Source organism: Tympanuchus pallidicinctus, unplaced genomic scaffold (assembly GCF_026119805.1).
Source record: "Tympanuchus pallidicinctus isolate F22 unplaced genomic scaffold, pur_lepc_1.0 scaffold14, whole genome shotgun sequence".
In the NCBI taxonomy this organism is placed as follows: Eukaryota; Metazoa; Chordata; class Aves; order Galliformes; family Phasianidae; genus Tympanuchus; species Tympanuchus pallidicinctus.
Window position 1 is genome coordinate 16,156,449 of NW_026294659.1, and position 14,138 is coordinate 16,170,586.

Genomic DNA, 14,138 nt, shown 5'->3' on the forward strand with positions numbered 1-14,138 from the left:
CCTCACTCAGTGAAGAACTGATGCATTTTTGTCAACAGCAATAAAAAATTATAGCAAACAATAATATCTTGTTTTTTCCAACGTGGAAAAATGCCTGGCTCCTTTGGCGACTATTTTCATAAGTGGCAAATATTTGCATGCAGCTAAAAGAAGAGGCCCATGATTTTGTAATTGATAAGTACAGAGGAGAAAAAAAAAAAGCAAAAAGAACTTACTTCAGTAGTTTTATATTGCACATAATCAGTTCCTTCCAGTTAACAAAAATCATAGCAACTTCCTTTTCTGTTAGCAGCTCAGATTCCATTAGTGGTTTCTGGAAGATCTACAGATTTAGAAAATTAAGCAATTTAGAAAGTATATGTTAAGTATAATCAAAGTTGCTAAGACTGATGATGCTTACTTCCTTAGTCTGGAAGTGAGACAACTTTACATCAGAGTAGCACTTGGTACTCAGCAGAACAGACCTCAAGCACGCCCTGTGCCCATTATCAGATCTACCTGATTATACCTTTCTGAGTAGCTTATCTCTTTGAAAGATAATAATCTGAGTTGGTCTTGGTGGTTGCTCACCATGGCCTGGATAGTCTGTTTTAACCTTGGGAATTTTAGTGACAGGTCTCCTGTGAAATATCCCAGGGTTACTTTGGTAAACAACTGAAAATACGTTTTACTTTGGACTCCTTTATGGAAGCTCTGACTTATCTCATATTGTCTCAGGCTTGTGTAACTTGACCTCCTTTTCAAAATAAAGGCTTTCCCTCGCTGTCAAAAGAATTGCCCACATCACTTGCCCGTATGAATCTCCCCAGATAAAAGATGCTATATACACTGTAACATTTAAAGAGAAACAGGCTAAGTGATAACTGAGTGCCGCAGTGCACATGGAAATTGGTACACGATGCGCTTCAGGCTTTACGAACCTACATATGAGAAGTAAACATTCAAAATCAGGAATGAAAAGATTTGACTGAAATGACAATGGAAACATTGAAGCATTTCAGTAAGGCTAACACAAGGGCTCGCCATCAGTTAATTACACTCACACCCAGACATTCATATATGTTCATATATGAAAATTTAACACTGATCATTCCTAGGAAATGCAACACAGCAGTGATACCAAATGAGTTTGTAGGGTGAAATTATTGATCCAATTCACTTCAGAAAATGTGTGAGTGAATAAAGTGAGTGAATAAAACCTGCTCCTAAAAGTGCCGTGCCTCCTTACCTCTGTGACCAACTGCAAATCATTTACATAGTTCTCTTCTGTGACAATGAGCTCATGGATGTATCCCTGCCTTTTTCTTTCAGTAGGTGTCAACATATCCAGAAGATGCAAGTCTGCACACCCTGGAAAACACAACAGAATCCTGGATTTTACTTACAGTGGCTTTTAAATTGATCCAGATCTGCAGTAGTTTGAATAACGCCTAATGAACAGTAACTACTGCCTGTTCATTTAATCATAATTCACTTTTAATGACACAGTGCTTACAATCTTTCATCTCTTAGTGAATAAAAACATTGACATTAACTTTTTTTTAAAGATTCAAGGTCATTTTTAAGAGATAGCCAGTTAACAAGGCAAGTGAATGGAGGTCTCATTAAAATGAAAGCATGCAGTCCAGAAACAACTAAAGAAGACCTCCCTGTGGCATGAACAGGATTTCTAAATGTTTATTCTCTGGTGGCAAAACTTAAAAGTTCCCCTCACCACTACCTGCCCATTTCCAACCTCACTGCGAAGTTCAGTTTCCCTTAGTTGTGTCATTCATCTGGAACCACACTGTAAAATAAATCCCCAAATGGATCACTGTTAATAAAAAGGGGACAAAGACTTCACCTGGAATTAATGCCAAAGAACACATATATTTATCCTAAAAGGGAGCAGAATTAAGGAAGAGAACTATAGTGACATTAATGCTCTGATGAGCTCTTTAGATTTTCAGCTCTCAGCTCTGCATTCAAGTTTGATCTTTATCATTGAAGTCAAAGTAGGCATCCTCATCAAAGCAGGGTTTATTTGCTTCTTCATGCTTCAGTTAAAAATTGCTGGAGAACTTTTGAAGGACTTGAGCCAAAAGTCATGAAGGTCAGTGGAGTCACCTCACAGACCTTACTAGTTTACAGACTGAGCCAAAGGGTTGATTGATTGTCGTTTTGTACCTTTAAAAGCAGTAGGAAATCTTATAACTAAGAACACACGTTCCATCAAGTTTGTCCTTCTGTTTTTCCAAACCATCTTCTGTGTAAATTCTAGAATTTTTATACTATAGGCACAATTCAATTTTCATGTTCTATTTTCTATTCTGCATTACAACAGAATACTTAATTACTTTTTTTCCCATACATCTTGGTATGTTTCAGCACAGCTCAATTAAATTCTCCTGAAATTGCCAAGGAAAACGTTTTCTCCCTGTTTCACTTCTAATAGCTTTTATAACTGTTCTGCATAAAATACAATGTATTTCAGAAGTTGTTTTGAAATAGGTTTAAAATATTTTGCTTCAAAGAAATACTATGCTTTGACACAATCAAAATTCTTCATTTTAATTCTTTCTCCCACCTCTCAACAAAGCATTGGCAAATTCAGTACATTCCTCATTGAAACAGATTTTCCACATGGAGAAAAATCTGAATGCAAAACATTCAATGAGACCTTCACTTCGTGGGATTTTAAATGGCCAAAGCTTTTTTTTTTTAACTGTTCACCAGCATCAGTCGTGGCTCCAACACAACGTGATCCAACAGGTGTGGCTTTAGATCAGATGTTCTCAAATGTTTTCGCACAGTGAACCGCTGCTGCTTCTAATCATATCACACCCTAGCCAACCCCTTCAGTTCTTTGATATAAAATTAATACTTAGATAGTATCTACTGCATCTTCAGCTTCCCAAACGTAATTCAGGACCTGATTCTGCACTACACAACTAGCAAGGTCCACCACGTATCACCATTAAATTTTTCATGAATGCCTTGGGACAGGTTGCTTGAACTAATCTGTGCTCCAGAAAAGATAAAAGATGGATTTGTTTAAAAACAATAAATGTTGATGCAGATATTCTCTATAAGTAAGAAGCTGAATACATATCAGACTGTAAGCATAGCACACTGACAATGCTTCTTTGAAATGCTGTGTATTGCAGTCCCTTCAAAGATACAATTCAAACTTTGCCTGAAATTAAAAAGTTGGCTTGGAGAAGTGTCAATTAACAACTTCAAGCCGAAATAATCAAAATTCTCACTATTTTTCCAAAGTCAAAAGTTTCAATTCTGTTTAATAAGTGATTGCTTTCAAAGCATTTTCTCAGTTATCATGTAAATCACAGTTCTAATTAACAGAATCAGTTCTCCCCATGCACTGTCAGCTTCATTAAAAGTGAACAAAACGTTTAATGATTTTTCTCCAGAGGCTGAGGAATTTTAGTGTTCAACGATGCCAATGACCTTGGCTTGAAGTGCTGTTTCCAACCACCACCAGCTTTTAGAAGGAAGTATTTAACATTTTGAACTGTTACATTTCAGTGGCCAGCTTGACAGATAGCCAGCTGGGACTTAAATGGGTTACTCTGAATGTCAATGGAGGGTTCAACCTTGAATGCTAAATATTTGGGGAAACTGCCTACTGTGTTATTGCAGAAAATGCAGGAGAGACTTTTCTCATAAAGGATTTTCTTCATTAGGTGCACAAGTATTAAGAATTGTCTCATCTTTGTATCATAAATATCAAGCAAGAACTCTGTTCTTTTCCAAGCTGGAATGTCAAGGTCATACGGCTCTAGCTGGTTATTCATAGAAGCCAAAGTACTGTGTAAAGTACTTTTATGTACATCCAAATTCCATGTGCAGCTGAAATAACACCACCATTCATGAATTCATCCCACTAAAAGGGCCAAGTGCCAAAGTGCCCCTGATATTAGGCATTTCCCCTGACAAATGGGAAAGTTCTGCTATTGGTGAAGTCCCGGACCTTACCTCAGTGTAGAACCAGTTAATTTTTCTAGCTTAAATCTCACAATTAGTCACCATTCGAGTACTTAAAACTAGGCACTGTATTCTACCTTGTAGGATATCAGATTCCATTCTTTTCTATTTTCCCACCCACTCTGGCGTTTGATACCATCTGAAAGATTGCAGAAGCTGAATTTGAATCTTTAACTACCAAAAAATCTAGCAAATGCAGAAAATAATGGAGAAATTAGGATAGTTAATCCAGCATGTTCACAGTGCAGTGAATACGCAACCTTCTATCTTTTAGCTGTGTAACAGAAGTGAAGCCCAGCAGTGTCAGAAATCTGGTATCCTATCACCTCATGACCTGTGGAACTGAGAGTTCTAGAAATTTAATGAAAATAATTTAAAATAACGTTCTAAAAAGTAAATGTGCTTTTTCTTTTCCTTGCAAGGGCAAAGCTCTGAAAATATGAGAAAATATGAAAATATGCTAAGCTTGAAAGCAGTTGGTCATTCGTCATGGATTGTGTCTTTTCAGGAAGAAGAATCCATTGTGGAACTCACTGCTCTAAGCACACAGGCATAACTTCTAATTTCTTCAAATTCAGGGAGATTTTCTGAACTCCATAACTGCCAGTTTTCACCGTAACTTCATACTGGCCCAATGTGCAACAGCAAGGTCACAGTAGACAGGAGTCCACTCTGTTGTCACAGAACTGTGAAATTGGACTAGAAGGGAACTTAAAGATCATCCATTTCCATCTCCCCTGCAGTGGGCAAGATTGCTATTACAGTGAACCAGAAGCACTACAAAATTATACACCACAGTTTTCCTCCAGAACCTTAAATGAGGAGAAACAGTACTCCTGACACCACAATAGCATTCCTTCCATCAAAAGACAGCATTTGAACATTCGTTCTTCTTATCAACTGGCTTCAGATGCAAACACCAAAACTGCACAACCCAGCTTCGCATTTTCTTCAGCAAAAATAAACATAATATATAGGTACTGCACTTGGGGTCAGAATTGGGGTATCTTGTATTCTCAGAGTTCAAATATTGTATCAGTTTTCCACGTTCTCATGCTGACCTCCACCCATTACCTTTCCTTGCTCCAGGTCTTTGCCTCCACAAAAAAAAAAAAGTAATGTAAGGGAATCGAACCAGATGGACTTTAACAGAATTAATCCAACACACACACAAAAAAAAACAGCTGAGAAATGCACTTGGCAGAGATGAATATGACGGGGGAAAAAAATCCACGAAATCAGATTTCAGCAAGCCAGCCCAGGGAGCAGAAAACTGCTATCTGTCATACTGATGTGAGCCCAGCGCAGAGCAGTGTTTCAGTAGTGATGGCACCAGCTCACAGCTCTGTGGGTATCAGCAGAGCTGGCAACATCAGCTCAGCACTCAGTGGGTACAAATGGGCAACATGATGGGCCAAATGTAAGTCGAGATCAGAGGAGAGCAGAAGCACTGAGCTTTCTTCTTGCTGCTGGGTAAAGCTGCTGCTGAGGGGGCACTCAAAGAGGTGGGCTATACACCAAGTAAAAGGAGAGGCTTATGCTATAACGTGGAGCCAAGTTCCGTGATCATGGAGCAATGTAATGCTATGAGAACTACAGCCCCTTCTAAAAGTTGTATATTCACTTGCTGTAAAATTACCTCAGGTACAAGAATCTTTCCATTTAAACACACTAGCAGATACATTGTCCATTAAATACTTAATTGAAATAAAAAGAACACAGAATAACTCTTTCGTGAATACGGGTTTCTTTTTTTCTCAAGACAAACAGAACAACTCTGAAGGAAAAGAACCACCAGAAGTTAAAGCACTCTCTAAATGCAATCTCATCTACATCCCTCAAATGATGGCTCCTTATTCCTGACTTTCTGCTGAAATGGGAAAAGGTTCACAAATGAAAGCCGATTTAAAAAATGCATTCAACTGATTAGACAGCCACAAGGCTGCTCTTTATGCCGACTTAAAATGTAAATCAAAATGAAAATCATCTGAATGATTTCTTATCTTAGTCTATGTAGATTGTGGAAATCTTATTTCAGCCTTGACCAAGATTAGTGTTTGTCAGCTTTCCAGCCACAAATTCAAGAACTGAAGAGACAAAAGCATGGACACATCTCCATCACAGGAGACAAGTGTATTTTGGGAGGTAATTGTGTGGTTGTAGGAGACTAAAGAGCTTCTCAGATGTACCACTAAGGACAGGAGAGTCAAAACTGGATTGAGACACAACCCTGAAAAAGTATTATTTCTGATGGATTATTTCAATTTTCTTTATTAAGGAATTACTTTCAGACTCCCTTTCTCACAAATATTAATAAAAACCCAGACAGGTAAGAGAATAAGTGCAACATCATTTTTATAGAATCATATCATTGAATCATCATAGAATGGCCTGGGTTGAAAAGGACCACAATGATCATCCAGTTTCAACCCCCTGCTGTGTGCAGGGTCACCAACCAGCAGACCAGGCTGCCCAGAGCCACATCCAGCCTGGCCTTGAATGCCTCCAGGGATGGGGCATCCACAGCCTCCTTGGGCAACCTGTTCCAGTGCCTCACCACCCTCTGTGTGAAAACTGTGCTCATAATATCTAACCTAAACCTCCCCTGTCTCAGTTTAAAATCATTCCCCCTTATCCTACCACTATCCACCCTCATGAACAGCTGTTCCCCCTCCTGTTTATATGCTCCCTTCAAGTATTGGAAAGCCACAATGAGGTCTCCCTGGAGTCTTCTCTTTTCCAAGCTAAACAAGCCCAGTTCCCTCAACCTTTCTTCATAGAAGAGGTGCTCCAGCCCTGTGATCATCTTAGTGGCTCTCCTCTGGACTCCAAGAGTTCTGCATCTTTCTTGTACTGGGGACCCCAATTTTCCCTGCTACCTAGTGGAAATAACTGATTATGGGTAAGTTCCATGCTGATCTATGGTAGTATGCACAATGATTTTTAATAATTTTTAACAATTGAGTAAATAAACATCATAAGTCTTTCAACGATGAATTTCATTACAGTCTGAATATCTTTGTCCAGGACATTTTAAATGTCTTTTGAGGTTTTTGTGAGTTAACTGTTCTCAAGAATAGACTGATTTATAAGATGTTGCTCAGTTGAGTAATACGCAGTGCTCTTCTGTATGAGAAATCCTGGCACAACATACATCAGTGTGTGTATCTACAGAGGGACAACTTCAGTCTGTTCTATTCAATTTAGTGGAAAATTGTCCCCAGGAACTTCTAGGGTACTGTGATTCTGAGTATCTTTCATGAGACATCACTCTGTGTTTTTAGAAGCATGTTAGAAAACATAGAACCTGCAGATATTGTAATAGTTTTATTTTTTTTCTCCCTTAATGTAATAATAATAATTAAAAAAAGCAGCATATGAATCTCCTATATTCAAAGTATTGCCAATATTTCAATATGTAGAGAAAGTGTGTTTCTGACCTGAAGTCATAAAAACCATAGCATACCTTAGGACAAAAGCTTTTAGTCAAGTTATGAATCTTTCAACACAACAGCTCATTATGGGAACACAGAGATACCCTTTCATTAAAATAACATTTTAATGCATGAAATATTGAAATAATGGAGAAGAATCTGCTACATAGTTCTCAGCAAGCAAAACAAGAGTAACTGAAAAATACAAGTATTAAGTTATGTTCAATTTCTGTCAGATACAAGGCAGCACTGTGTTCAGCAAATGGCTATGTTGAAGAAGAAAACCATTTTTTTATGGCAGTGATAAAGGAAAAAACGTGCATGTTAGAAACTATCCTAAAAACAGAGAAAATCTGTGCAATTGTGCATGTTTTAAGACTAGAGCTTCTGGCATACAACGCAGAGCCTAGGTCAATGTAAACCCATTGTAAAATAAAAAAGTATACTTAATAGATCTAATAGCATAGTGTCAAAAAGTACCTACTGTTCTGTAACACATAGAAGGCAGTGAATAGAGAAAGAAAGGTGCAGAAGTTTGCAGCTGATCACAATGAGTAGTTATAATCAAATAATATTCAAAGTAACAACACAGGTGTCATTCAGAAATTAAACAGGGCTTCAGGCTACTCTGGTGGCAAATTCATTACATGCACTAATGCCACTTGGTGAATTCTGCGTGTACACAGCAACAAGACGACAAACACATTTTAGTCTAGCTTTTATATGAAGAATTTAATTATCTATACATGTGACTAATTTTAAAGGCTGTATTACAGTTGTTAAAGCTGCAGGTTTTTATATATTTATATATTTTACATTCATATTGATGAAATACTGAAGTGCAATTGTATACGGAGCTTCACTTGTTCTTTGCACCGCATGGTGGGTCAGAAGGAGGGAGATGGGATAGGATTAGAAATTCTACAACACTGCCAGCATGAAATATAGAAATAAATGAAGTACATAAAACAGAAGATAACTAAATGGTAAAGTAGTTAGTACAAATGCTATATTGTGCTTGAGGCATTGGGTAGAGGGGGTTTCTGCACTGACAGCACCAAGCATTTCATCAAGAGCTTGTTACTAATGCTGGAAAGGCAAACATGGCTTAGCTACAGCACATCTACTACATATATTTGACTGTAAGCTCCATTTAATATTAATTTGTATAAATTCCACAGTCTAGTTTAAAAAAAATGTAAACATTGGAAATTAATCGCAGGGAGATATTTCTATACATTCTTTCTTGTCAGGAAAATTACTTGTTCAAAAAGTGTTGTTCCATAGTCACGAGAAAGGAAAAATGAAAAATAAAATTCCATGAACTTCATGTAACCAAGATGGAAAAAAACCAAAGAAGTTAATGCTCAAACATCACATGAATGTAGCGTTCTGTTGATTTTTGACACGAAAATGCAAAAACTGAAACATCTGAGACAAACACAAACCAGGATGTTTTCTAATTGTATGCAGCTACAAATAGTGTGCAAAATAAAATTAACATAACTGGGATAACAACATTATGCAAGGTTAATATCTCTTGCATTGGAAGGAAGTTAATCTCTTCTCTCCACAATGTATTACACTCAACAAGGAACACCTGATACACACAGTACAAGAACTACAACAAAATACCTTATCTGCAATTGGGCACACTTAAAGTTCCTTAAACTGATTTAACTCCTTCTGGTTTTTTTTGCAATAATTAAAAAAAAAAAGACATTGACAACACTGGACAAGCAAACAATAAAAAAGAAAGATACATAAAATCTCAAATTTATGGACATTTGGAACAAATTTAACAGCACATGCAGCATTCCTTGATAGTGGGTCTTTTTGCACAAACAAGATTAAAATGAAGAAATTTAATTTATACTTTTCCTTTAAAAGGCTAAAATATATATTTAAAAATAACTTTAAAACTGCAAAAGCACCTGTGCAAAGGTGGAAAAATTAGTTTGGTAACTATGAAAGCCACAAAAGGACCCACTATCCTCTGATTTTTTTGTGTTTTTTTTTTTTTGTTTCATTTAATTTTGCGTCTATATCTGCAGGTAATTAACTCAAACATTGTGATTACATGCAACTAATGTAAAATGAGGTAAACTGCTCTGCAGTGTGTTCTTCTACTCAGAAGGCAGTAGATGATCATGCTGGAAGTCACATGATCAAGGCTGCATCTCCCATCATCCCTCTGGGCAGTGATATGGGATAGTGGGTCTCTTTGAGGACTTTCAAGCCTGAGTGGGGGATGGACAACATATGATTCCTAGAAAAAGGAGGAAAACAACACATAAGCAAAACAAAACAATGAGCAAATTCAAGCTAGGAAAATGAGTCAGGCATGTAAACAGCATGGTGCAAAAATGATAAAGGGTAACATGCTACAAAGGGGATGGGAACTAAAAATAAAACAAACATAAAATAAGGTTTGCATTACAGAAGGTCTTCAAAGAGACTTTGCCAAGTGCAGCAGTGGTGAAGCATTGAGTTCTGCAAACTGCAGCAGAATCACAGCAATGCTGCATGTTTCGTCTTAAAGTACTACATAAATAATTACAGCATGGCAGCAGAGAGGGTCACTTACATTGCTGGCTTGGGTCCGTATCTGTTGTCAGCTTCACATAGTTGGATGGGAAGAGACCCACTTGTCCATTCACCTCCCCTTTCCACCAGTCTGGGTCTTCCTTGTTAAGGACGTTTATAATCTGGCCTTTATTGAATGCTAGCTCATCATCATTCTGTGCAGTGTAGTCATACATGCCAATTACTTGGCACACTGTAAGATAAAGGAAGAGTTCTGTAGCACTGGTAATGTTTCAACGAAGCATAAGCTACGTGTAAACACTGCAGGTATCACAATGTAGTTCCATGGTAGTGCACTGATCTATACAGGCACTGCTGTGCTCCTGCCCCTGTCTCCTCTGCCCCTGTATCAGAATTTATCCAAGCTCTCAACAATTTGGCTCAAGGTTAGTTTAAAAAAAAAACAAAGACCTTCCACACAGCTTTACCCTCTTCGTCAGCTTACTGAGGATTTAGGATCACAATACGGAGGGCAGGACATAACAGTGCAAGCTGAGAACAGTGTAACCCACTGGAACTGCACTTAAGATATTTTCGATAGAAAGTGCTCAACAGTGAGAGACCAGAAAGATTTAGAATTTTAAGAAAAGGTCAAAATGTTAGCTTTCTGTTGATACTACTCTTCAGCTATATATATAGATATTTCTGCCCATAAAAGCACCAAACTTATAATGTATTTATAAAATTAGCATTCTGCATCCTCACCCTGTTCTAAATAAGTATCCTTTCCAGTAGAACCACTCAATGGACAGAAAAGTTTAGGAAATACTTTAAGTTCAATTATTTGAGAAAGGCACTCCTTTCTAATTAGCACTGACCATGCTAAACAGATCTGTAATTCAAGAGAAAGGCAATGGTGATTGTACTTGTACTCTTGTACTGCCCCACAGGCATTAGGAACATAAAAACCTTGGAAAGATGAAAAAAGTAAGAAGGGTCATTTAGGGTGGCCTTTTGGCCCCACAGGACTGTTGCAAGAAGCATTTTTCCTATTTTCTTACCATAAAACTCATCAAACCTGGATGGTTCTCAGGATACAATGGTTTCTGTTCAGTTATAATAGAGCAATTTTCTTAATTCTCTAAAGCAGGAGGACTGTTTATTTAAGTTATATAATTTCCTCTATTTCTCTGCTGATTTCTCCTTGCCAAGACACAGGGCTTCTGGTATTTTGCCTGACGACACAACACTGCTGGCTAAATGAGCCTTCCTGTCATGTTGTCTCTATTCTCAATCTACAGTTTTCTTGTATTTTTGTTCTTGTACACAGCCAGCAATTTAATTAAATTTGTCAAACAGTTCCTTCCTCTTTCAGGAATTTATATTCCAGAAATTATTCAACTCCTTTTAGTTAATATCTTATGCCTGTTTGCAAACCTCATAATCAAATATATATATCATATCAGCACATATCTCAAGATTTTGTTTAGTTACTCGCAGGAGAAAAAAAATGATTCTAATTGAAATGTAAAAATAAATAAAAAATAAAAAGTCAAGGGGCATTCACTGTCACTCATCATATCTAATACAACAACTCTCCAAAGTGCCCATTTCCCTAGCATACTGGATATAAAATGCATATTATGGCATACTACCTACTACTAGGTAGGTACTTTTGGGCTAATATAAGTTAAAATGTATGAACAGCACTGATGTTCATATTTCATTTTAAAGACCTGTGAATCTGTTTTATAACATTCTTGTTAAATATTTACAATCTATTACTAAAATTAGGAAAAATAAAAAGCTTAAACTAGATCATACTTGAGATGAATCCCATACAGATTTGTTTCCCATTCAAGAGTTTGTTTCTTCCAGGAAGTTTTCATTCTCCTGATTGTTCTCCTGTACTTCAAAGAATTTCTTGGTATTTGGTGCTGGCCAGTAGTGCCATCAGAATATTTAAATGGCATCTCAAGAACCACCTATAACTTGGGGAGGTAATTTAAGAGGGTTTTGAAGATGGGACTCCTCCATTGAGCTTGAAGTATTGACCTCATCTTGATCTTGTTTACACCTGGTCACACAGCTTAGAAAGCACTTCAGTCTTATATATAAAACTCTTTGAGTAGTCCCAGAAAGTTCTTCAATTATGTTAAACAACTAACAGCAACAGCTCCAAAAGCCACTGCTAACTACAGAAGTAGGCTAAAGCTTTCTCTGAGCTCCAGTGCTTTTTAGCTCTTTGTTTCTTTTCTAAAAAGATTTTGCCTGCTGATTAACTAGTCAATGGCAGAAGGAATCCAGGTTCTCACGGTACACTCACGACCATTACAATCTATAATGTTGTCTTTCTTTCTTTAAACATGCAGAATGGTTGAAATGTGTTTCTAACTATTCCTGTACTGTGAACCTCCTTGTGCCTGGCTAGATCAAGGAGCTTTAACAGCTCTTCTCATTTCTCAGAAGCAGGAAGATGTTCTGGATGCAAGTTTCGAACAGGGTAAGTATGAAGCAGTTGGAAATGAAGAAAACATCCAAAGTATAAAGCAAAAGAGTCCATGCAAAAGAATTTTTTAAAAGGTTGTTTAAAGCCATGCAGTTTGCATCACAGTATGATACACAGAGAGCCTATGCATCAAAACAAACAAAATGGCAAAAGAAAAGGAGGCTTCTGGTGGATCCACTGTCTTTAGAACCCAGACAGACTTGACCCAGACACTCTTACACTCTTCACATTGCACCGCCTTGAGCACTATTTTATCCTTGTAGACAGTTTACTTCAAGCTTTCCATGTCTTTTGCTATAATAAGACTTCTCACTAACACACTTCCTCCATAAAGGTGCTTCTCAAACGTTAACCTCTTAACATCTTACATAACCACACACTAAGTTAGACCACATCATAATAGAAAGGCAAGATGGTCCTATTTCTTCTTCTCACTCTCCAAAATAACGGGCCTATAACAAAGCTGAATTTGATTAGAATGAATGGCATTAAGATTTCCATGTTCTATAGGCAGTGAGAAATGCACTAGAAAATTTATTCTGTAAGTTTTATTATCATGTGTCAAAAGTCCCAAACTGTCAAACTTGAAATAACAAGCAAAAAAAAACCATCCCTTCACATTCAGATATTGTGTCTCAGTGCTAACAGACCAGTCTAACTACAGAACACAAAATCATTTACAACTGCCTCAAATATTTGGGTATTATGGAAGAAAATGAACTATTCTACGCATTTTTGATTGTCAAGGATCTCCTTTACCTGGTACTACAAAACTACCAAACACAAAATGGTGAAGGACTAAAACAACCACAAGCACTAAACTTTCCGTTCTCAGTCTTCTGCCTGGCTTTATATTTTGCAGTAGATTGACAGAGCTGATACAGAGCTGCCCATGTTGGAGCTGTAGCAAATAGATTCTTTAAGTAAAAAGGTCTATTGCTGCTGTATCCTTTCACAAACTTTAACAATAGGACAAAAAGCTCTATACTTGTGTAGTTTTCTCACACTTCATCTTAGGAAAAAAAGTCCTGAATAACAAAAGCCTCCACTGATAAGCCTATGGAACATTCTGAACCTTTAAAAACTCCCTCAATATATTTACTGTTAACAAACAGGACTTGTAACTTGAATATTTTACTCTTTAAGGTGTAATGTCATGCTACAGCTACACCTCAGGGATCACCACAATAAATGTAGAAACCAACTGTCTACCCTCCCTGTAAAAAAAAAATCAAAATAAATTGTTTTACCGTGGTGACTACTGTGGCATATATTTAATGCTTGTGATTAATTTTAGAAGTCTTACTGTAAATGATATGCATTACAACATCAACTCCATTAACGCACTGCTTACCTGAAGGTAATGCTGTTGATTTAGGTAGCTCGGTTGGCGTAGTTTTACTGGTACCAGGGCTCAAGAGTTTTACATAATTAGCAGGAAACCATCCTATTTGTCGTTTTTTCCCTCGTGCCTAGTAAAAAAAGAAAGAAAGAAAGAAAGAAAAAGAAGCAATTCTTTTAAGAGGAGTAAGCATATCAATAGAACCTTAGGCGAGGCAATTCAGCCAATACCTTAACTACTTGCAGTCCAAGCATTTCAAGTACAATTCATTTTATAAGGAAACTGTCAGCTATTTTCATCGTGATAGTTCAATGTCAGGATGCTTCCTATTATGAAGCAAGCT

The 14,138-nt window shown here is 37.2% G+C and overlaps 1 protein-coding gene across 6 annotated transcripts in view; it reads right to left on the reverse strand.

Annotated features, from left to right (window-relative positions):
• The window catches only part of ITSN1 (intersectin 1), a 120,934-nt gene that overhangs the window by 13,851 nt on the left and 92,945 nt on the right, over nucleotides 1-14,138 (reverse strand). For all 6 annotated transcript variants that reach the window (XM_052673855.1, XM_052673854.1, XM_052673858.1 and 3 more), the window contains 4 exons: nucleotides 13,808-13,925; nucleotides 10,006-10,197; nucleotides 1,229-1,350; nucleotides 216-322 (listed from right to left, as the gene is read on the reverse strand). In XM_052673855.1, the coding sequence (XP_052529815.1) occupies nucleotides 216-322; nucleotides 1,229-1,350; nucleotides 10,006-10,197; nucleotides 13,808-13,925 (539 nt within the window). The remainder of the gene's footprint in view (nucleotides 1-215; nucleotides 323-1,228; nucleotides 1,351-10,005; nucleotides 10,198-13,807; nucleotides 13,926-14,138) is intronic.